The 24485-nt window shown below is 34.9% G+C and overlaps 1 protein-coding gene across 1 annotated transcript in view; it reads right to left on the bottom strand.

Annotated features, from left to right (window-relative positions):
- LOC148942807 (uncharacterized) overlaps positions 1–24485 on the bottom strand; it is a 259132-nt gene that overhangs the window by 80021 nt on the left and 154626 nt on the right. The window contains exon 3 of the mRNA XM_089102069.1: positions 12767–13793. Coding sequence (XP_088958195.1) covers positions 12767–13793 — 1027 coding nt within the window. The remainder of the gene's footprint in view (positions 1–12766; positions 13794–24485) is intronic.

The following is a 24485-nucleotide window of genomic DNA, read 5'->3' as shown; positions in this document are numbered from 1 at the left end:
TAACAGTTTTACAAAAATTTTGCTTTAAACCCCGATCCCTAGAAATCAAAGGGACATTATCAAACAAAATAAAATGGTCTGGAAAATTGAAAATATGTTCTGAAAGGGCTGAAGTAAATTCTTCAGACTTAGAATCTCGCTTTAAAGCCGAACTCTTGAAATAAAGAAAATCTTATTCAAGAACATTGCAAAAGGATTATAAGGACTTTAAAATCCTTTTAAAGTCTATTGAAAGGATTTTATTCCTATTTGAACTTTTATTTATCGTCATGGAAAGGCAGTGTGGTCTCCAAAATTATCTATTTTGTTTTATTTTATTAGCATTAACGAAACTTCGCTTCTCGCGTGACTACCGGATTCTTAACAAGTACCGAATATTTTATATAGTTTTTATAGCATATAGTTATAGTTTTATTTATTTTTTTGTAATAGTTTTTGTTGGCAGTGTGTAAACGGAAAATTATAAATGTAGTGCTAGAGAATTAACGGGAAAATTCAGAGTTGATGATTTTTCTTTGCAACACTAGCGCCGTAAAGGAACCAAAAGCTTCCCCCAAAAAGAAAATTTTCTAAAATGATGCACATTTCAACTGGACTCAGAAATACTAAGCTTTAATAGCGTGAATCGTGCTTCAAAAACTCCGGCGGTAATGGAATTGATCCTAAGCTTTAAATTACTAAAATAAATAATTAAAGTTAACAATCTTTATTAACTTAAATTTAATTTGCATTTCAGGAAATACAAAATGACAGAAAGATGTTTCATTAGCCTCGCTGAAATACCTGGAATTCGGAGACAATTGAAGACCCCTATAGTAGTGATAAACAAACTAACAGAAAGTGAGTTAAAGTCCTGTGGTCTGCTGGCATCAGGGCAAAAGCTGAAAAGAAAACTTAGAAACTCTGAGGCTATGGAAACGAAGTGGTCGGTTGAAAAAGGAAATACAGGTGGTAGTGAAGAAGATAGAAGCCCAGTAAAGAAGCTGAGGCTAAAAATAAGTTCCACAAGCGATACATCTTCAATGGCACATTCTAAAAACTGCATTCCAATATCGAATAAACCTCTTGAAACAGAAATCTTGCCAGATAATTCTACTTGTATAATTGAAGTAGATTTGTAAGTTTCTATTGGAAGATATTAAACTTTGTTAAGATTATTTGCTTATGGTTTCTTTTTTTTCAATTTGAAGTGTTTCTTTTAAAAGAATCTTTTCATAGGTGAAGTTTTGCATCAAAAACTCTTCTTAGGAAGTTTCCCGTAGTTTTTAGACAGCATTGAGCTGGTAAACAGTTAAAAGAACAAGAAAAAAAAAGCTCATATCTTCAAAAATCTACAACTTTGTATTTTTTGCCAGAAGAAAAATAGATGAATATAGAAGTTAGTCACGTAAGTTTATAGTTCCACAAGCGATACATCTTCATTGGCACATTCTAAAAACTGCATTCCAATATCGGATAAACCTCTTGAACCAGAACAATTTTTTCATAATTTCTTTAATGAAAATTTCTGTATTGTGTATCCCAGAGGTGACTTCAAGAAAGAATTTATTACTTACAATTTAGCAAAAAATAACATCAAATAATCTACCAATCGTGAAACTGTCACAAATCCGCATCGATAAATAAATGAAACCCCCTCCCCCACATTATAGTTGATATGCAATTACAGATAACCAAACGAGACATTACTTCTTTTTGCAATTGGGAAGCCTAAAATATAGTTATTAATAATTTTAAGTCAATTAGCTTCTCAGAATTTGAAGTTGATTGCAAATTCGTCCTCTTCGGGGTAAAGTCGTAGTTCGGTGCTAAAATGGTAGAAAACAAGACTCCCCCCCATGGCCCAATCTTAATGGTCACTTAAAAATTTGCACTTTACTGAAAAAATACAAATCAAAACGCTTTCTGAGTCTCATTACAAAAATGACTGGGTCTCATTACAAAAAATGACCTTCCTTGCAAAAACATAAGTTATTCCCACAAAAGGATTTTCGTTCTTAGTTCGAAAAAAAACAAAAAAAAACACTTTTTCCACAAAATAAGTTTTTCAAAGAAAAGTAAAGAACTTCATTAAACAAAAAATTAGCAAAAATAACATCAAATAATCTACCAATCGTGAAACTGTCACAAATCCGCATCGATAAATAAATGAAACCCCCTCCCCCACATTATAGTCGATATGCAATTACAGATAACCAAACGTGACATTACTTCTTTTTTGCAATTGGGAAGCCTAAAATATAGTTATTAATAATTTTAAGTCAATTAGCTTCTCAGAATTTGAAATTGATTGCAAATTCGTCCTCTTCGGGGTAAAGTCGTAGTTCGGTGCTAAAATGACAGAAAACAAGACTTTCCCCATGGCTCAATCTTAATGGTCACTTAAAAATTTGCACTTTACTGAAAAAATAAAAATCAAAACGCTTTCTGAGTCTAATTAAAAAAATGACTGGGTCTAATTACAAAAAATGATGTTCTTTGAAAAAAAATAATTTTTTCCCACAAAAGGTTTTTCGTTATTCGTTCGAAAAAAAACCAAAAAACAAAAAATTTTCAACAAAAAAATTTTTTAAAATAAAATTAAATAAATTAATTAAACAAAAAAATATAAAAAAAAAAAACAAAAATAGTTTTGTTAAAAGTAACAAAAAATAAAGAGTTTGTTACTTACTTAGAATTTTGTCATAATTTCTTGAACGAAATGTCTTTGTTTATCCAGCAGATGAATTCAAGAAAGAATTTGCCACTTACTTACAATTTTTTCATAATTTCTTTAATGAAAATTTCTGTATTGTGTATCCCAGAGGTGACTTCAAGAAAGAATTTATTACTTACAATTTAGCAAAAATAACATCAAATAATCTACCAATCTTGAAACTGTCACAAATCCGCATCGATAAATAAATGAAACCCCCCTCCCCCGCCTTATAGTTGATATGTAATTACAGATAACCAAACGTGACATTACTTATTTTTGAAATTGGGAAGCCTAAAATATAGTTATTAATAATTTTAAGTCAATTATCTTCTCAGAATTTGGAATTGATTGCAAATTCGTCCTCTTCGGGGTAAAGTCGTAGTTCGGTGCTAAAATGGCAGAAAACAAGACTCCCCCCATGGCCCAATCTTAATGGTCACTTAAAAATTTGCACTTTACTGAAAAAATACAAATCAAAACGCTTTCTGAGTCTCATTACAAAAATGACTGGGTCTCATTACAAAAAATGACCTTCCTTGCAAAAACATAAGTTATTCCCACAAAAGGATTTTCGTTCTTAGTTCGAAAAACTGAAAGTAAGGAGCAAAATTAAAAAACTTAAAACGAAGAGAATTATTACGTATACGCTAAACAGTTCATGATAAAAAAAAAAGATAGTTTCATTTTTTTAAGGTTAATTTAGATGAGGTTATGTGCTTTTTTTTATTTAATCTACTTAAGAAGTGACATCAAAAGTATTGTTTTAAGTGATGGTAGAAATGATAAACATCACGTAGATACGAGCATTAGCTTTCGAATGAGCCATTAAACGTCAATCTAAAAGTGCTGGTAGTCTACTAGCCCCAGCTTTTCCACTTGAGACATTGCACCAAAAGTGCCGTTTTTAGTGCCGTTTTGAAGTTGCTGATGGTTGAATTTATAGGAAGAACGTAGATATGAGTAATATCTTTTATACGAGCTACAAAAAATCTGTATAGATACCTGCGATACCAGTACGCCCAAAAATAATACTTCCGATACCGATACACTGTGCAGCCCTTTCCCCAGGGGACTTGGAGGGTCATAATATCAACAACACCAAATATATTTGACTCTAGCAATGTCACTTGTAAGCGTCAAATCTATTAAGTATCTGATGTAAGCACCCCATTCTTTAATTACCCGTGAGACATTCTTAACCATCGCAATACCCTTACGCTAATACCTTTTCGCAAAAAAATTGCAAATCTAGTAAAATAAATAAGTAATTAACCTTTTCAAAATCATTACTCGTTATATTAATTAAACCCATTAAACTAATAGCAAAGTTTTAAAAAAAAAAAAACCTACAAATCAAATTACACATTAATTACCCCGGATTTAACATAAAAAAAAAAAAAAAACTTGTATATAATGAACAATAAATATACCTCAGAAAAACTTTTCCTTAATAGGACCGGTATTAAATGACTCGTCTCTGCGTCGACCTGTTTACCTAACAGAAAAACCTGTTTGGTACGGGGGCATACGCAAAGTATATACCATCAAGCAAATTCCATATGATTTTTCAAATTACTATAGAAATGATACCTCTTTGCTAATGACCCTGGTAACCCCAATTCGTTTAAAATATACACACATATCTATGCCTTCAGGCGTATATCTGAATGTATATTTTCAATGCATTGTACTCTTACTACTTAAGACATAGTTCAAAAACAAACATAAAAATAGGTGAACTATAAAGAAAGTACAAGAAAGTCTAGGAAAAATCTGAGGTGCCTCAAGGATGGTCGGGGGAGACTGCGCGGGCATGAGATCATCTCGCCTCTGTAGCCCCCTCGCCATGTGTGTGCCTGTGCAGAGGACACCAACAATATAGAACACAAAGAAGGCAATGAAAAGAAAATCTAAAAAACAAAAAATCCAAATGAAATTTGAGTTTCTCGATATTCTGAAACACTAGCCAAGATCCAAAGCTGAACGGTCTAAGTAATTTTAGGTATTGTCTGGATTTCTCAATGTATTCTCATTAGAAGAGATAAGGAAAAAAAAACTGTTTTAACGAAACTTTAGCAAGCGGCGAAATATACTACTGCTACTGAAACTTATCGCAGCACCAAGGCGGCTGAGGTCAACACATCTGTCTCCGCTCCTCCTCTATCCTACTTTGTTCAGAACTTCGCTCTTTATTCCCTTCTTGAAGCTCCCTCTACCATAAAATCTTCCCTCGTCTCTCCCATCCCATTCAAAGACACCCTCCTTCTTCTTTAGACCCTGCTGGATTATCGAAAACCATAATTTTTGGCAACCCATCATACTGTATTTGCAAAACCTTTTTCAGCCAACTTTACCCTTCCTTCATCACAGCTCTAGGCAGCGGGATCAGACCATGCTTCTCATCCAGCTTATTTTTCTATGAGTGATTGCTAGAACGAGAGCCTAAGAGCAACGTTAAACAACTCCTAGGGCGGAAATAAACTCCGCAATTGACACCACTGGTGAAAATTCAGTCAACACACGCTCTCGCATTCCTCAAACCATACTACTTTAGTCTTAAAACTTTGTGCAATATCTTAGCCTGATAAATAATTGGCAATATCAATACCTGATAAATATCATCATGCTAAGCAATTTGCCTCCTATTGAAATCAAGCAAATGTCTCTAAAATTACTATATTCACTTATCACCTTTCTTGTCTAAGTTTACATAAAAACCAAGATAGAATAAAATCATATATACAAGAAAAATAAATATAAATGTCGCCTGATAAGGGCAACAGTAACAAACAATACAAAGCCCCCAAAGCCGAAGTTTTTCCACAACGTTGCTAAAAATGGAATGGTGGAGACTGGTGAGCTCCAAATAACGTATCTCCTGGTTTGGAGAAAATTCTGTACTTTTTTTCACAAGCCTGTGACATGCAGACACTGAGGCTGAGGGTCTGAGGCAGGACTAAAGATTTGGACATAAAACTTAAGCCCTTGAGGCACGGTTGGAAGCACAACTCCACATACCTTCGACAGACATTATGAAAACCAGTTTTGAAAAATAATTTCAAATTCAAAAATCAATGCTAAAGTAAGAAATTAGACTCATGTTTTAAATTCATTTAAGGTGGTTATGTCATATCGAAATCAATTTCTTGTGACTAAAATCATTTGTCAAAACAGGTGCAAGCGAATTCATCCAAAGAGGAGGGTGCGGATATTAAACAAATTGTAGGGACGACGTAAAGAGTTAAACAATGGTTTTTGTTGTTTTCTTTATTTAAGAAAGTTTCCTTCTTAATATCATGAAGTCCTCTACTCTGGTCTTGTAAAAATAAATAAATCCACTGTCTGAACTCCCCCAGCATATATTCATAGTTGTACCCCCCAAACCCTTCAACTGGAGGGTGTTACATTTCTAATTATGAATGACTATCTGTAAACCAGAATACATATTCGGCGGTATAGATGTTTTACTTGACATTTATTTAAATATTATAAAACGTTGCTGCATATATATAAAGCATCTATTGCTTTCGATACCTACGATTGGTTAATACGCACGACTATATCTCATTCATTTAATTCACATTAAAAAAAAAGGGTAAGAATGATCTCACTGACGCCCGATGAGGCAATTACGCCTGATTGACCAAACCGTAAACAATAGGCAACTTGGACATTCATCTAGATACTGTCGAAATCAAACTTCGTGGTAACAAACTGTAAGTAAGGAGCGACCCGGCTCAATAGTAACCGAAACTTTAAAAAACGGAATTTTGATACCAATAGACACATCAAAAGAATCAGATGTTAATGATGATTTCAAATATATAAGTTTCATCAAGTTTAGTTCTAACCATCAAAAGTTACGCGCCTGAGAATATTTGCCTGATTTACGAAAAAAGGGGAAATCACCCCCTAAAAGTTATAGAACCTTAATGAAAATCACGCCATCAGATTCAGCGTATCAGAGAACCCTACTGTAGAGGTTTCAAGCTCCTATCTGCAAAAATTTGTAATATTGGATTTTTTGCCAAATGACAGATTAAGAGTGCGTGTTCATTCGTTTTTTTTTGTTGTTTTTTTTTCAGGGGTGATCGCATCAAACCAGTAGTCCTAGAATATCGTGGGAAGACTCATTCGAAAGGAAAATAAAAGTTCTAGTGCCCTTTTTAAGTGACCAAAAACGGAGGGCAACTAGGCCCCCTCCCACGCTCATTTTTTTCCCCCAAAGTCACCCGATCAAAATTTTGAGATAGCCATTTTGTTCAGCACGGTCGAAAATATAATAACTACGTCTTTTAGGATAGCTTAATCCCCCAAAGTCCCCGGGGGTAGGGCTGAAAGTAATGAACTTTACCCAATGTTTACATATAGTATTGGTTATCGGAAAGTATACAGACGTTTTCAGGGGGATTTTCTCTGGTAGTGGGGGGTGAGGGTGGGTGGGTCGGGGTCTTTTGGGAGGATATTTCCACGGAGGAAGTTTTTATGGGGGAAGGGACATTGCTATGAATGGGGCACCGGATTTCCCAGCATTATTTAAAAATCGACCGGAAATCAAATAAAAAAAACAAGTTTTTTCAACTGAAAGTAAGGAGTGACATCAAAACTTAAAACGAAAATAAATTATTACGTATATGATGGGGTTCGCCCCCTAGTAAATACCTCGCCCTTTAGGCCAAAGTTTTTTTAGTATTTTTATAAGAGCTATTTATTCTAATTAACGGCTTTCGTGGTTAAGGGGTTATTTTTAAAGAATTGGAACAAAATTCGAACTTTAGCGTAAAGAGCGAGGTATTAACTAGGAGACGAACCCCCTAATATACGTACTAAAACTATATGAATATAGAAGTTTGTTACGTATGTTAATTCGTAAGTTACGTGTATGTATTACTAATAAAAACGTCCGTAAATAAAATTAAACAACTTTCGAGAAAGCCATTTAACCAAATAAAAGTAAAATTAATATGCAAATTGTGTTTTAATTATTGATCTATACTGAGCCAAAATCAAAACCTGCATTAATTCAAAACCGTTCAAAAATCAAATTAAAAAAGTAAGTTTTTTTTAACTGAAAGTAAGGAGCGATGTTAAAACTTACAACGAACAGAAATTATTCCATGTGTGAAAGGGGCTATCCCCTCCTCAACGTCTCGCTCTTTACGCTAAAGTTTGAATCTTTCTCACAACTCTATTTTTTAAACAATAAAAAAGTTAGCGTAAAGAGCGAGACGTTGAGGAGGGGACAGCCCCTTTCATATACGGAATAATTTCTGTTCGTTTTAATGTCGCTCCTTACTTTCAGTTAAAAAAAAATGTTTTTTTTTGTTTAATTACAGTAAAGAGTAAATTATTGAGGAACCAATGAGCATAGGTCGTACAAATGGCGCCTATCCTGTCGGCTAATTCCAACCCTCACCACCGTAGAGAGATAATAAAATAGTTTACCCTACTCAATCCTTGCGGTTAATATGTCAACATTTGAGTGACAAAATTTGATCTGATTTTTCCTTTAACAGTTCAATAGTAACTGCAACACAGAATTCGAAATATCGCGGAACAATTACCCACTATTATTTTAAAATGACAGGTACAGTTTTGATGGTTCTAACGGTTGAGTCCAATGGCTTAAAGGTAATGATACAATGCGCCATATGGTGGACATCATTCCGACAGCACCTTTTGAAGAAACCATTAAATTGGTTTCATCCACGAAAACCACAAGATGATCTGCAATGATTATATTTGCACTTCAATCAGGTGCAAAATTGACGCAAGAGATTTTGGATGGTAAATCGAGCGTTTTAATACTGAATTTGATTTTTATTTATTCTTTTCTATGAAAAAAGAAATATTCTTGGTCAGAAGCAAAATAAGGTTAAAGTATAGAAAGATAAGATTAAAGGGATATTTTTGAGAAAAGTAGCAGTAGCTTGAGAAGGAGCGCTTCCGGCATTCTTAAAATAAATCTTAAAAATATCTACTATTCGGCCAATTTTTGAAAATATAAACCGTTTGGTAGCCAGAGATTAACACCATACTTGGAATTATTTAATCTTTAACCCTCAAAGTACTTGAAAAAAAAAGTACCTCCAAAAGTACGGCCAAAAAAGATGCGCACGCTCTTTCTCCATCCTAATATATTTAAACCTTTACTGTTTATCGCCTCACATGAAATTCAAATTTCCTTTAATCACTTTCTTAATAAATCCTTTCCCACCGCATTTTGGGAGGACTCGTTTTTCGTTTGGCCAAAAAGGATGGAAAAAAGTACAATATTTGGTTATCTGCCATCTTTCAGCCTAGCCATTTTAACTTTTTTTCCGTTATCACCCTGGCAAATAAAATCGAACCATATAATTCGTGGACCTTATTGTTTGATATGTGGTCACTCCAACTAGTGCCTAGAAATATACTTGGACACTTCTTTTGGAAATCTTTTAAGATCGGGTTTTGAATTGATATTCTAATCTTAAATATATCCTCCTATTCTTCTAAACTTCTTTCAACTGCTTGAAAAAAGAACACCTCGCGTCAATTCCCAAAAGAGCGGTGGCGTCAATTCACACGAATTTAGAGTGGCAAAATACATTTTTCAAAATCTAGGGGGGGGATTTGTTTTTTATCAATTTTTCCAAGGAAAATACCAAAAAAGGCATCTTTAATGAAAATACTCCCCAAATTTTCAAAATTTAAAAAGGACGGGGCAAAAATCTGGGTTAGGGTTAGGGGTTCAAATTCTAAATTTTCCAGTTTCATAGACATCTATTTTTGGAAAATTCCTGTCAGATTCTCATCCTGGACTCTATAAATGTCATATACAAATTTCAACCAGGATCGCTAAAGAGATAGGCTGCTTTTAGTGCTTTTTTTCACCTTAGTTGACGCTGGGACTCTTCTATGTCTAAAAAGGCTTCTTTGTGAAAATAAGACGCATTAAAAAAATCAAATGCTTGTTATCATGGGCGCCGGAAGGGGGGGGGGGACCACGACCCCCCTGGAAATTTGGGACTATAAAGTAATTATAACAAAACCAAAGGAAAGAGATCAGAATAGGGAAAACCATGGAAAAATGTGTGTTGTCCCAATGTTGGCTGCCTGCCAATAGGTTTTGACCCAACATAAGCAATAAGGTTGGCCGCCTTACAATAATAGGAGTACCATACTAACTTTTAGGCCATTTTATTATTAAAGTATTAGTTAAAACTATCATAGCTAGAAAATTGTAGCAGATGAAGATTATAAATATAGTTTTTCCACAATTTTAGTGTTTAACTTGTACTATGAAAATTGGTAGTAACCGAAAAAAAAACACTGAGATGCCAAGAAATTGGTTTGAAAAGCATGTATATCAAACTCCAGTTTACTGCAACTAATATTTTGCTGTTGTATCTTTTCGGAGATTTATTTTACAGATAGGATAACTTATATTCCAAGGTTACATGTTTTCTTATTTCTAAAAATCATGCCTTAAACCTCAATTCTGATTGACCAACCACAAAGTTTAAGCTCACAGCTTTCGAATGGGTTAATTAATTTGCAGCTTGGTTGTACGTAATTTTGATTTAACCTTGGTTGCACAAATTATACTTCAGTTTAGCACGGGCATCAGTCCTATCCGTGTGCGTTCATAAAAAAGCTCCGATAAAATATTCATCATTAATCCCAGCAAATAATAACAGCATTGAGGAAATTGATACTAAACACGTTCTTTTAGAATGCAATTTTAGGAATTCCTTTCAAATATTGAATACTAAAAAATCAGCAAATACACACAAACAAACCTGAGCATTTTATTCACCAGGTGATACGCACCTTATAATCACAACAAGATATGATCACAATAATAAAAGTTGCTTGCAAAACTCCACACAAAGTGAAATGCATTAGGACAAATGAAGGGAAAAAAAGGAAAAAGGGAAAAACACTAACAATAAGGACACTCGCAAGGATATCGCACAACTCGAATACTTAAACTCCGTAATTAAGTGGCGAGTCCGCAATATTTCCCGAACACTTGCAAAACCCATTTGTCAAGTGTTAAGTATCTCCTTTGGCACTCTTTTCGTTGTTTCTATTTTGCGTGGTCAATTTAACCGCTTTGATGACTAAGCCTTTTATATAATACCTATTTAAGGAACTTTATCTTGCCCCCCCCCCCCGTACCAAGGTTTAATTTGGGATGCCCCATTAGCGCAAATACAGTAATTTGGTGGGGGGGGGGCGTTTGCATGACTAACACTGAGCCCGATTGCAGAAAGACTCCAAGAGTGAGCTAAAAATATCTTAATTAATGTTACCAAATCGGTCCAGGGTGAACTACTAATGCAGTCAGGTTACGAAACTAGTATAAGTTAAAAAAAAAAGGAAGAAAGAGGGTTTTTTCAATAATTTTCTCTTTATTTTTGCTTACAGGTGTACTAGTTTAGTATTTGGCATTTGGCAAACCTGGCTAAAGACTAGACTTTTCACTTGCCACTATTCATTACAAGATTAGAATGGGTTAAGATGGGCTATAAATATCAATGAAGCTAGGGACCCAGCCCTCACCCTCACTCCCCAAAAAATCGTATTTTCTCCAAACTTTTGGGCACTTACTATTCAAATTATCACTTTGGTTTTTATTATTCGCCAGCTTCCCTAAAATATCGAGTGAACCTGCTTGAGTTTTGGATACTCCCTAATTTGAAACACGCTATTCTAAGGTAATGCCAATTTCGAACGATTTTTTCATACACCATTTAATATAAGGATTTAATAAGGTTATAAGGTTATAATAAGGTTATAAGAAAGGATTTAAATGGGATAGAAACTTCACGGGCAACAAAGAAGAGTGAAGCTCTGAACGTATTGGGCTGCTGCTAAGATGACTTGTCATTACTAGCAATTATTACTGACAGCCAAGGGACTTTCCAATATACCCCTTATTGCTTAACTGTGGCTGCACGAATGTCGCTCCAAGATTTAGGGTTCTTGCTGCCCCTACTAATTGGGATCATGACAAACCCCCCATCTATATTATGCATAAAATATTAACACTGAATTGTATATATGGAATGCATTTCCATATTTGACTCATGTCATGTAGGCAAATTACCAGGACCCTCTAGAGTCTAGAGGGAGAAGGAATGGAGGTAGGTACTTCAAACTACCTTCCCGGGGCATACTTTGGTACTAGTGCATTAAACGGACACTTTTATATACTGTATATGGAATGTCAAACGGGAGATGCTACCGATACCGGGACAGATACCTGGTACTAAAACAGTTGTTAGAGTGGAATTGAGTGAAACGGGTGAGCTAATATGAATGTTAAAATTACAATTTGGGATTTGCCATTTATGTAATTCTTATAATTTTGTCCATAGACCATTATAACCGTGGGTACTTGGGCACTATATGGGCCTTTGCAAGGAAACCAGTCACGAAAAACCCGTTTTTGACGGGTTAATTCAAGAGAGCTCTATAGAGTAATGCTATGCATAGCGTGGTTTTCATTGCGTATATGATATTTAAACTGTTGTTTTTTGGTGTATAGGGGGGGGGGAGGTACCTAGGTTAGGTTACGTATTTAATATATGCTATGCTTTACCCCCACCCCTACCCCCTAATGTGCAAATATATAGCCGAAATTTGTTTATAAACTATTATATATTCATCCTATTTTATTTTGTTTCAGTAGCTTTAACCAAACTTGATTTTTTAGAAAGGCCCATATAATGCCCAAGTACCTAACCAGTATCTGTCTCTGGTTAGGTTACGTATTTAATATATGGTATGCTTTACCTCCCCTTCCCCCTAGTCTGCAAATATATAGCCCAAATTTGTTTATAAACTATTATATATTCATCCTATTTTATTTTATTTCGTTAGCATTAGTCCAACTTGACTTCTTTAGTAGTATATAGAAGTGTCCGTATAATGCACCAGTACCCATACTTTAACCTGTAGACCCATCCCTGAAAGTTTCATTTTCCTGACCTAACCCCTTTCCAAGATAGCCAAAAGTAGCTAAAGTAGAATTTCACCACAATGTTTCCAAACAAGAAGCAAATAAAAGACATGTGTTACCTGGAGGGGGTATAAGCGGATCCTCAATGTGCTCAGCTTCACCTTCCAGAGACGCCAAGTCGCATTCACTTCTTTCATTCTTCCTTGGTTTGTCGTATTTCAGCTCCTTCTTTGGCAGTGGACGGTCATAAATATGAATTGCTGGTTTAGGTGTATCATACATAGGAGTTGACTTTTTTGTTTCAACTGAGTTACTATAAACCCTTTCCTCGTATTTAATATTTTCGTACTCACTTTCTATATGGGTTGTTAAATTAGCGTAAGTAGATGTCGGAGATTTTGGGCTATCATACCAGTCTTCCATATTTTCGTAAAGTCCCTCTTGTATATTTTGATATATGCCATCACTTAATTTTGGTGATGGACTAATGTCAGTTGAACAATATATGGGTTCTGATTTAGGGTTATTATATTTTATTCCAAGGAGGGAGCCTTGCTGAGGTTTCCCTTTTCTTGTTTTCTCTTTGCTCATTTTTCGTATGCTTTCAAGTATATCCTCAACTGATGGGGTTCGTTCTTTCACTCCACCTGCTAAGTTTATAGCATCGCCGTAGCTAGCACACCGAGATAACCTACCTACAGTGTTAAGATCTTCCTGATAACTCACCGCTCTCCTTAAAGAATGAGTCCTATCACTTACATCACTAATACGAGCTGGATCAACTAACTGAATATTCACTTTTGTTTGAACACCCGATTCTGACGGACCGACACTGATAAGCACCGTATTAACAGTACCGCTATTCAACGCTTTTTTACTCCATCTCTCTGGCCGCTGATAAATCTTGATACTGGGCGGATCACCAGCGACCTGGTCATTCGTGCATATTATAACTCTGTCTTCAGGCCTAATAACTGGCTTACTTGGAGTAGTGAGTTTGTCCGACTCTTTGTTTGTTGATGTAACATGTTCATTCATTATAGATGTCCGAGGATTTTTTCTGCGAAACTTTTTGTACTTCGTCGCGCAAGGTTTCTCCAATTTCGCATACGCTTTATAGTTCTCGTTGGCAACTATCTCCAAAGCCTACAATAGAGAATAAATATATACAGTTTTTTTTACAAACACCATATCTCTGCTTCCCTTTTATGTGTAAAAGGCGTATCTCAATAAATACTAAAATATGCTGGTGAGTATTTCAGCAGATCCGTAATTCCGTATAGGCTACTGCACCTACTTAGCTACTACTACATCTACCCCCTTACTGCTATTATCGCGTTTGAGACAAACGTACAGGCGAAGAGTCTTGTTATAACCCTCCCCCTATGTTCAAAGTTTCTGCTTTGGTGATCTTGGAAAAAATCTTTATGTATTCAAAGTCATTTTCTTAGTCTTCTCCAATCAAACAATTCATAGAAGCGAACTGTGAGCACGGAGAGACTTGGCCACGCTGCCAATCATAAGCTAGTATCCTGAGACTTTTTTTTAACTGAAAGTAAGGAGCGACAATAAAACTTAAAGCGAACAGAAATTATTCCGTTTATAAAACGGGCGGTCCCCTCCTCAACGCCTCGCTCTTTACGCTAAAGTTGTTTATTGTTTTAAGAAATAAAGTCGTGAGACAGAGTCAAAGTTTAGTGTAAAGAGCGAGGCGTTGAGGAGGGGACCGCCCCTTTCGTACACGGAATGATTTTTTTCGTTTTAAGTTTTAATGCCGCTTCATACTTTCACTTAAAAAAACGTGTTTTTTTTTATTTAATTTCTGAAAGTTTTTGAATTAATGCAGTTTTGATTTTGGCTCACCGTACTTGAATAATTAAAACAAAATTGCCATATTAATTTTACTTTTTTTGCTAAATGGCTTTCTCGAAATTTTGTTCTGACGTAACTTACGAATTAACTTACGTAACGAACTTCTATATTCGTATGTTTTTATTATGTATATTAGGAAGGTTCGCCCCCCTTGTTAATACCTCTCTCTTTACGCTAAAGTTTGAATTTTGTTTGAATCACAAACCCCTGAATCACAAAGACTGGTTGATTAGAATAAATAGCTTTTATGAAAGTACTAAAAAAAAACTTTAGCGTAAAGAGTGGGGTACTAAATAGGGGCAAACCCCCTCATATACGTAATAATTTCTGTTACTTTTAAGTTTTGTTGTTGCTCCTTACTTTGAGTTGAAAACATTTGTTTTTTTTATTTAATGTCAAATAAGAATCGTATTGAGTGGCTGGAGTTGATGAGACAAGACATTTTAATTTGTTAAAATATATAACTTGTGAAAGGAAGCTTCTTTCAGATTGTTCGAATTTTCAACTTTACCAAGTTTTAATGTTGCTCCTTACTTTCAGTTGAAAAAAAAAACTTTTTTTTTATTTAATTTCTGATCGTTTTTTTTTTTAATAATCCTGGGAAATCCGGCGCCCCCTTCATAGAAGTGTCCCTTCCCCCAAGGAAACATCCTCCATGGAAAGATCCTCCCCCGTAACCCCATCCTCTGACCCCCCCCACCAGAAAAAAATCCCTGATGAAATTGTCTGTATACATTCCATTCAACAATACTATATGTAAACAATGGGCAAAGTTCATAACTTGCAGCCCGTACCCCTGGAACTGTGGGGCATTAAGTTATCCTCAAAGACATATTTTTTAGATTTTTGACTATGCTAAGAAAATGGCTATCTCAAAATTTTGATTCGGTGACTTCGGGAGAAAAATGAGCGTGGGAGGGGCCAAATTGATCTCCAATTTTTTTGGTCACTTAAAAAGAGTACTAGAACTTTTAATTTCCGTTCGAATGAACCCTCTCACGATATTCTATGACTACTGGGTCGATACGAACAAACAAATAAACACGTATACGTGATCTTTCTTCTGGCAAAAATACAAAATTCCGCATTTTTGCAGATAGGAGCATGAAACTTCCATAGTAGGGTTTTCTGATTCGCTGAATCTGATCGTGTGATTTTCATTAAAGTTCTATGACTTTTATGGGTTGTTTCTCACGCAAAGTTGCTCAGGCGCGTAACTTTTGATGGGTATGATTAAACTTGATTAAACTTGTATATTTGAAATCAGCATAAAAACCCGATCTTTCGATGCATCTACTGGTATCAAAATTCCGTTTTTTAGAGTTTTGGTTACTATTTAGCCGGGTCGCTCCTTACTTACATTTCGTTACCATCAGGAAGTGTTGGATGTAACTTTTTGAAAAAAATACGTTGTATTAATTTGTGACATCCGAAAATAGGCGCAATATATTTCTGTGTCCCTCCTACAATCTACTAGCCGGCATGATATATCGCATGTTTGGTCAAATGTGACTTGTTCCTGAAAATGTTTTAAATCAGCTTTGGTGAAATGATAGATATAAATTATTAGTATCTATCCTAGGTGAAAAATAACGTAAGTTCAAGCTGGGGTACTTTGAATTTTTTACCGATGCCACGTTCTTGACTCTCTATCTTAAGTCTTAACAACTAAAAAAAAAAAAAAAAAAAAAAAAAAAAAAAACAGAAGGTAGGCCTACATGAAAAAGAATCTTATTTAAAAAAAAGCAAGACTAATTTGTAAAGACACAAATTGAAAACTAATTTTTTCTGCGTCGATTCGTGACGCCCGAGAATAGGCCTAAAAAGGGCTACATTTCTTATAGGGTTGAAATTCGCAATATGTTTAAGCATAGCCAGACAGATATCAATGAATGAAAAAAATAAAAAAATTGCTTGTATCGATATCTCACACCTGAAACCGGGCCAACATATTTCGTAATCTCCGATTAGTTTGAACTTACGGTGCTACTACATAGAGACTACTGAAAAAGAAATTTTCGCACTGATTAGTGACACATAAAGAGCTAAAGTCGGATCAAGAGCAAAATCTGGGGTGGGGGCAATGTGACAGGAGCGCCAATAATTGACCAAATTGACAAGTTTATTTTAAAAAAAAGTAAGAATAAAAAAAAAACGGAATGAGGGCGCCAGAAAAATCTTGGAGGGCCTGGGGCCCCGGCCCCCTGGATCTGCCCCTTCAAAGAGTATCTATATTTATTCTGTTTTGAAACTGATAGTGTAAGTAATCCTAACCAAGGGGACCATAATGAATATAAAAAAAATGGTTGGTTCAATGTGTAGCCCGAACAATTCAATCTTTTTTGCTTGAAAATTTCAGTGCATATAGATTAAGCCAAGGGAAACTCCGTTAAGACAAAGAATTAAGGATACAATATAGCCATACATTCATGTTGATTTGCACTCCGATTTTTTTTTTTTTTTTTTTTTTTTTTTTTTTTTTAAGGCAGCAAAACAGATTTTTTTTTTACAAATAGCCTTGATACACATTTATTTAAATAAACAAATACTGATAGAAAAAAGAAACATAAAAATACTATTCTCAAATAATTGTAAGTTAAGATGCTTCTGTATTCAGGGGTGTCAGCAGGAGACGGATCAGGATGGCTTCTGCTCGGTAGAAGACCAAAATATATGCCGACTTCCATCACATATGAAAAAAATTACCCCCTCCCCCCTTGATTCATTCCAAAATGTATACTGAGTTCTCTGTTAAAGATTATTGCCCAAAACCAGGGCTGAATGGACATTCTGACTGAATATTAAAATGTGGCCCAATATTATAATTAGTGTGAATCGAACATATTGAAGAACGGTAAGACTTTTAATAAGACAACGGCCTTTGAAAGAAAAGAAACAACAATTTACAAAGCTTATATTTGTACAAATATATGTTTGTTTTTTCTTTCAAAGTTAATTGTCATATTGGAAGCTTTGCCGGTTTTTAATATTTTCATTTGGCTTCAATCATAAATGGAAAGGAGACTAATTATTAAATTATTTAATTAATATTTTTGAATTAATAATTAAATTATTTGACTAAAATTTAAAATCCCTTCCAACATTTTAATTCTTAGGCAGATAAACTGAGAAAAACTATACAACATCCCTACAGCTAACAAATAATAAATCCATGTAAATGAAAACCGAACCAAAAATTAATTTAATTTTTTTTTGGATAAATGTAAAGAACCCATTATCAAACCCAAAACAAACAGAAATAAATTCATTTTCAAGGATGTATCCAGTATGTTGGGATTTACCTAGCTTTACTCCCCCCCCCTCCCCCCAAAAAATATATCCCAACAGTAGAAAAGTAGCAAGTATATATATATAAAAAATAATATTTGCATATATAAACCTTGATAATCAATAAAAGAAATAATTTGAAGTTCTCTCTGAATTTTTTTTTCCGTAATCTTTTTGTTTTCTTCAAAATTATACAATATAAGAAAATATTATAGATAGTTTTTTTGAAAAACCTTTTCAAAAATGTGTAGCATAAAACACAAAGCAGTAATTATTTTTGTTTCAAGTTTCAACTTAGCTCTTTAATTTCATCACAAAACTTTATCTTTTTAATTTAATTTTCGGTTATTTTTTCGGTTATAAAAATATACACAATGAACCTTGTAAGAAAAATCTCTGTCCAATTTACACAAATAAACTAAAGAAATCAAGACAAGTTTTGCTAAAACAAGATATTAAATATGGGTTTTACTTCATAAAATAAAAAAAACAAGTTTATTAACTGAAAGTAAGGAACGACGTTAAAACTTAAAACGAACAGAAATTATTCCGTATTTGAAAGGGGTTGTCCCCTCCTCAACACCTCGCTCTTTACGCAAAGAAAATCAGCGTAACTTTTGATGGGTAGGACTAAACTTGACAAAACTTATATATTTGAAATCAGCATTTAAATTTGATTCTTTTGATGTATCTATTGGTATCAAAAATCCGTTTTCTAGAGTTTCGGTTACCATTGAGCCGGGTCGCTCCTTACTTACAGTTCGTTACCACGAACTGTTTGATCTTTATTGAACTTTCCCTTAGAAAAATCTGCAATTTTGTGACATGAAGAGTTCATGGGGTTTATTATCCTTAGAATATTGAGGAGTTGTAGATAAAAGCTTAAGTTGTGTATGAAATATTATCCCCTATGGAATATATACAGATTTAAGATTTTAGAAACACGAAGGATATTAAAATAATTTAAGATGAGAAGTTAACATAATTTACGGAAATTCGTGTTATTATTAAATGCAATGCTACAAAGAATTTTGAACTTTTCATAAGATTAATTAAAAAGACTTTTTCCACAAAATAAGTTTTTCAAAGAAAAGTAAAGAACTCCATTAAACTAAAAATGAGCAAAAAAAAAATAAAATAATCTACTAAGCGTTAAACTACCACAAATCAGCATCGATAAATAAATGAAACCCAAAACGAACAGAAATTACAATAAATAACCGAGTCAAACTCGAAACGAGCAGAAATTAGCATAGGTTGGGCTCAAAACCCTATGCCTTCTCAAGGCCAGAACATAATTTGCACTCTACTGAAAAAAACACAAATGAATGTGCATTGCCAATTTAATATACAGATGCTAATATTTAGTGACCAAAGTGTTAATATTATTTGATTTATTAAAGTTATAAAAGTAAAAACATTTATATTTTTTCAGTAAAGTGCAAAAATCTGGACACAAATAGTACTGTTTAATTTAGTTTCACCCCTCCTCTAGTTGACCTGAAATGAAAAACTTGACAACATTCGCAAAAAAATCTGTTTAATTTCTTTGATTGCTTGGATACACTTACGCTATCTTGATTTGGTTAAATTTTAAGAGCAGAAGCAGCGCCGAAAGTTTGAACATAATGCCCTCAGTCGTTCTTGGGATACTGCTGAGATGCCTTATTGGGAATCACAGTGAATTTTGATTTAATCTTAGGGCAACATTTAGTTTTTAAACATAATGAGCAAATGGGAGGGTGGGAGTGGAAGGGGGATTAGTTGCCCTCCAATAACTTTCGACTATTAAGAGGGCATCAGCCCTTTCTATTTTTAATCGAATGAGCCCTTTTCGAGTTCCCAGGACAACTCCTTCGATACGAAGTGCCCTGGTCTAAACAACAACAACAACAAAAAATAATTAAAAACGTCAAGCATTCCAATCCCTTTCGAATATTAAAAAGCACTCTAGGCCTTTCGATTTCCAATCGAATGAGCTCTGTTGGAAACGACAACGCTTTCTATAAACACCTTATATGCCCCAAGGGCATAAATTACTACCCTTACCCTAAGGTCTGTTAGGGTGGTTGTCATCCCCTAAGATCGAATTTCCAGAACTTTCAACTACGTTAAACAAAATGGCTATCTCAAAATTTTGATTGGATGTGTTTGGGGAAATGGTGGGCGTGAGATCGGCGGTAGTCCAATCACTTTCAACTATTAAAAATGGCCCTCGTCCTTTCAATTTCCAATCAAATGAGCCCTTTGGAAGTTTCTACGACAAAACTTACAATAAAAATCTTATATGCCCCCAGGCCATAATTTACAACCCTTTTCCTGAGTGCTGGGGGGGGGGGGGTCTCAATCTAAAAGACCTAATTTCCAGAACTATCTACAACGTTGAAACAAATTGCTAACTGAAATTTTTGCTTGGATGTTTTTGGAGGAATGAAGGGCGCGAGAGGGGGGTTAGTTACCCTCCAATCACTTTCGACGATTACAAAGGGCACTAGCACTCTCAATTTCCAATTGAATAAGCTCTTTTGCAGTTTTACGACAACTCTATCCATCTTTAAATATGCCCCCAGGGCAGAAATTACAACCTTTGCCCATGGGGCTCTGGGGGTTTGTCATCCTTCCAGAACTTTCAACTGCGTTGAGCAAAATGGCTATCTCTAAACTTTGATTGAATGTTTTTGGGGAAATAGTGGCAGTAAGAGGGGGGTTAATTACTCTCCACTCACTTTCGACTATTAAAAAGGGCAATTTCAATTTCCAATCAAATGAGCCCTTTTTGAAATTTCTATATCAACTTTCTATATAAACTTTATATGCCCCAGGGCATAGCTTACAAGCCTTGCACTGAGGGCTCTGAGGGGTTTATCATCCTAAAAGACCTAATTTCCAAAACTTTCAACTACGTTTAATAAAATGGCTATATAAAATATTGATTGGATGTGTTTGGGGAAAAGATGGGCGTGAGAGAAGGGTTAGTTGCCCTCAAATCACTTTCGACTATTAAAAAGGGCACTAGCTCTTTGAATTTCCAATCGAATGAGCCTTTTTTAAAGTTTCTACGAAAACGATTTCAATAAAAACCTGATATGACCCCAGGGCATAACTTAAAGCCCTTGCCCTGAAGACTGTGGGGGGTGTGTCCTGCTCAAAGGTTTCCTGAACTTCGAACTTCGTGGAACAAAATGGCTATCTCAAAATCTTTATTGGATGTGTTTGGGGAAATGGTGGGCGTAGAAGGGGCGTTATGTGCTTTCCAATCACTTTCGACTATTAAAAGGGCACTATCCATTTCAATTTCCAATCGAATGAGCCATTTTTGAAGTTTCTACGACGACACGTTTTATAAAAACCTTACATGCCCCCTGTGCATAATTTACAACCCTTGCCCTGAAGGCTGTGGGGAGGGGGTTTTCATCCTCAAAGACCTTTTTTCCAGAACTTAAAACTACGTTGAATAAAATGGCTATCTCAAAGTTTTGATTAGATGTGTTTGGGGAAAAGGTGGGCATGAGAGGCGGTTTAGTTGCTCTCTAATCACTTTCGACTATTAAAAAGGGCACTAGCCCTTTGAATTTCCAATCGAATGAGCCTTTTTTGAACTTTCTACGGCAACGCCTTCTATAAAAAACCTTATATACCTCCAGAGCATAACTTACAACCCTTGCCCTAAGGGCTGTGGGGGACTGTCCTCCTCAAAAACATAATTTCTATCTGGAAATCAACTCCTCTGAACAAAATAACAGTAGAAGGGGGGGTCCGACTCCCACGAGGACAATACCCCTTCGAATCCCGATCCGGACACTTTTTTTAAAACTCCCACGAGGACCACATGGTTTATGGTCCTAATATGGGCATAGAGTCCCTAGGGAGAACACGTGGTTAATCAAAGTGGGATACCTGTGCTGACAGTCATTAATCAAATTGTTTCCGGGCAAAGTTTAATAGTGTCTGACAGATGACGTCAAGTTAATTAATGTCTTTGATGTATTTCCAAAGAGAATGTTTCCGAGGCAAAGTTTAGATCATACATGACAGATGATGTCATGATTGATTGATTGGCATGAAAGGGGAATTAATTTGTTGTTTCTAAAGAGAATCGTTTCCGAGCGAATGTTTTGATCTTAGCGCGCGAAAAGGTTTCTTTGTAATTTCAAATGTGAAATCACAGGGATGCCAAAAACAAAAGGAACTCACTGAAATTACGTTTAGGGATTATTTGGGCGAAACCATTTTAGCCATTATAGGGAGTTATTTCGGCGAAACAGTTAGAGAAATTTTAAAAGAGGATTTTAGAAGAGGATTTGAAGGTGAAACTCTGTGGTCGTTATAATACACAAGTTGTATTTTAACAGTGTCGTGAGGTCCCCTACCCCAACCCCAATGGGTTCCGATCCCCCAGCCCCAAAGGGTTCCAATCCCCCTACCTCAACCCCGAAGGAAGCCCCGGTCCTCAAAGGTCCCCCAAGCTCCCAAAGGGCCCTCGGATCCCCAAACGCCCTCCCCGGGCCCCCAAAGGCCCTCCCCCCCCCGGTCCTCAAAGGTCCCCCAGGCTCCCAAAGGGCCCCCGGACCCCCAAAGGCCCTCCCCGGGCCCCCAGGCCCTCACCAGGTCCCCAAAGGAGCACCCGGCCCCAAAGGCCCCCCCAGACCCCCAAAGGACCCCCCAGGCCCCAAAGGCCCCCTCCCCCCCTTGGCCTCCAAAGGGTCCCCCCTCTCCCTCTCCTCCTCCCCCTCCTCACATTTCCCTCCCCCTCCCATCCTCCCCTCCCTCCTCCCCCTCTCCTCCCCTTCCCTCCCCCATTTTTTAATATTTTATGATACTGACTAAGTTTTAGTTAAGAGTTTCGAGTTTTAGCTTAGAGTGTTAGCTTAGAGTTTTTTGTTAGAGTTCTAGTTTAGTTTAATTTTAGTTAAGAATTTGATGTTTTACCTTTGAGTTTCAGTTAGGGTTCTAGTTTAGTTTACTTTTAGTTAATAGTTTAGTGTTTTACCTTAGATTCTTATCTTAGAGTTCTAGTTTAGTTTAGTTTTAATTAATATTTTATAGTTTTATCTTAGATTCTAAGATTATAGTTTTTGTTATAGTTCTATTCTATTTTATTTTTAGTTTAGAGTTTAGTGTTTTTAGCTTAGAGTCTTAGCTTAGAGTTTATGTTGAAGTTCTAGTATAGTTTAGTTTTAGTTTAGAGTTTTAGCTTAGAGTCTTAGCTTAGAGTTTTTATTAGAGTTGAAGTTTAGTTTAGTTTTAGTAAAGAGTTTGGAGTTTTTTTTGTTAGAGTTCTAGTTTAGTTTAATTTTAGTTAAGAGTTTGAATTTTTACCTTTGAGTTTCAGTTAGAGTTCTAGTTTAGTTTATTTTTAGTTAATAGTTTAGAGTTTACCATAGAGTCTTAGCTTAGAGTTTTATTTACAGTTCTAGTTTAGTTTAGTTTTAGTTACAGTTCAGAATTTATAGTTTCAGCTTAGAGTCATAGCTTAGAGTTTTACTTACAGTTATAGTTTGGTTTAGTTTTAGTTAAGAGTTTAGAGTTCTTAGCTAAGAGTTTTTATTGAACTTCTAGTTTAGTTTAGTTTTAGTTAATAGTTTAGAGTTTCAGCTTAGACTCTTATCTTAGAGTTTTTGTTAGAGTTCTAGTTTAGTTTAGTTTTAGTTGATAGCTTAGAGTTCTTAGATTAGAGTGTTATCTTATATTTTTAGTTTGGTTTAGTTTTAGTTAATAGTTTTTTTTTAGCTTAGATTCTTATCTTAGAGTTTTTATTAGAGTTCTAGTTTAGTTTAGTTTTACTTAAGAGTTTAGAGTTTTTAGCTTATAGTAGTAGCTTAGATTTTTATTCAGAGTTCTAATTTAGTTTAGTTTAGTTACAGTTCAGAATTTAGAGTTTTAGCTTAGAGTCATAGCTTATAATTTTACTTAAAGTTGTAGTTTGGTTAAGATTTAGTTAAGAGTTTCGAGTTTTAGCATAGAGTCTTAGCTTAGATTTTTGTTAGAGTTGAAGTTTAATTTAATTTTAGTTAAGAATTTAATGTTTTAGTTAGAGTTCTAGTTTAGTTTACTTTTAGTTAAGAGTTTAGAGTTTTTAGCTTAGAGTCTTAGCTTAAAGTTTAAGTTTGGTTTAGTTTTAGTTAAAAATTTAGAGTTTTTTTTGCTTAGAGTCTTAGCTTAGAGTTTTTGTTATAGTTCTAGTTTTGTTTAGTTTTAGTTAAGAGTTTAAGAGTTTTTAGCTTAGAGTCTTAGCTTAGAGTTTTATTCAGTGTTCTCTTTTAGTTTAGCTTATATATATTTCAGAATTTATAATTTTATCTTATAGTCATAGCTAATAATTTTAATTACAGTTGTTGTTTGGTTTAGTTTTAGTTAAGAGTTTCGAGTTTAAGATTAGAGTCTTATCTTAGAGATTTTGTTAGAATTATATTTTAGTTTAGTTTTAGTTAATATTTAAGAGTTTTACCTTAGAGTCTTGGCTTAGAGTTTTTGTTAGATTTGAAGTTTAGTTTAGTTACAGTTAAGAATTTAGAGTTTTAGCTTAGAGTCATAGCTTAGAGTTTTACTTAAAATTTTAGTTTGACTAAGTTTTAGTTAAGAATTTCGAGTTTTAGCTTAGAATCTTAGCTTAGACTTTTTGTTAGAGTTCTAGTTCAGTTAAATTTTAGTTAAGAGTTTGATGTTTTACCTTTGAGT

The sequence above is a fragment of the Artemia sp. Qi Xiang Cuo genome, chromosome 16 (genome assembly GCF_049724085.1).
Source record: "Artemia sp. Qi Xiang Cuo chromosome 16, ASM4972408v1, whole genome shotgun sequence".
NCBI lineage: Eukaryota > Metazoa > Arthropoda > Branchiopoda > Anostraca > Artemiidae > Artemia > Artemia sp. Qi Xiang Cuo.
Note: the sequence above shows the minus strand (reverse complement) of the source record. Positions and strands in the feature narration are given on the sequence as shown.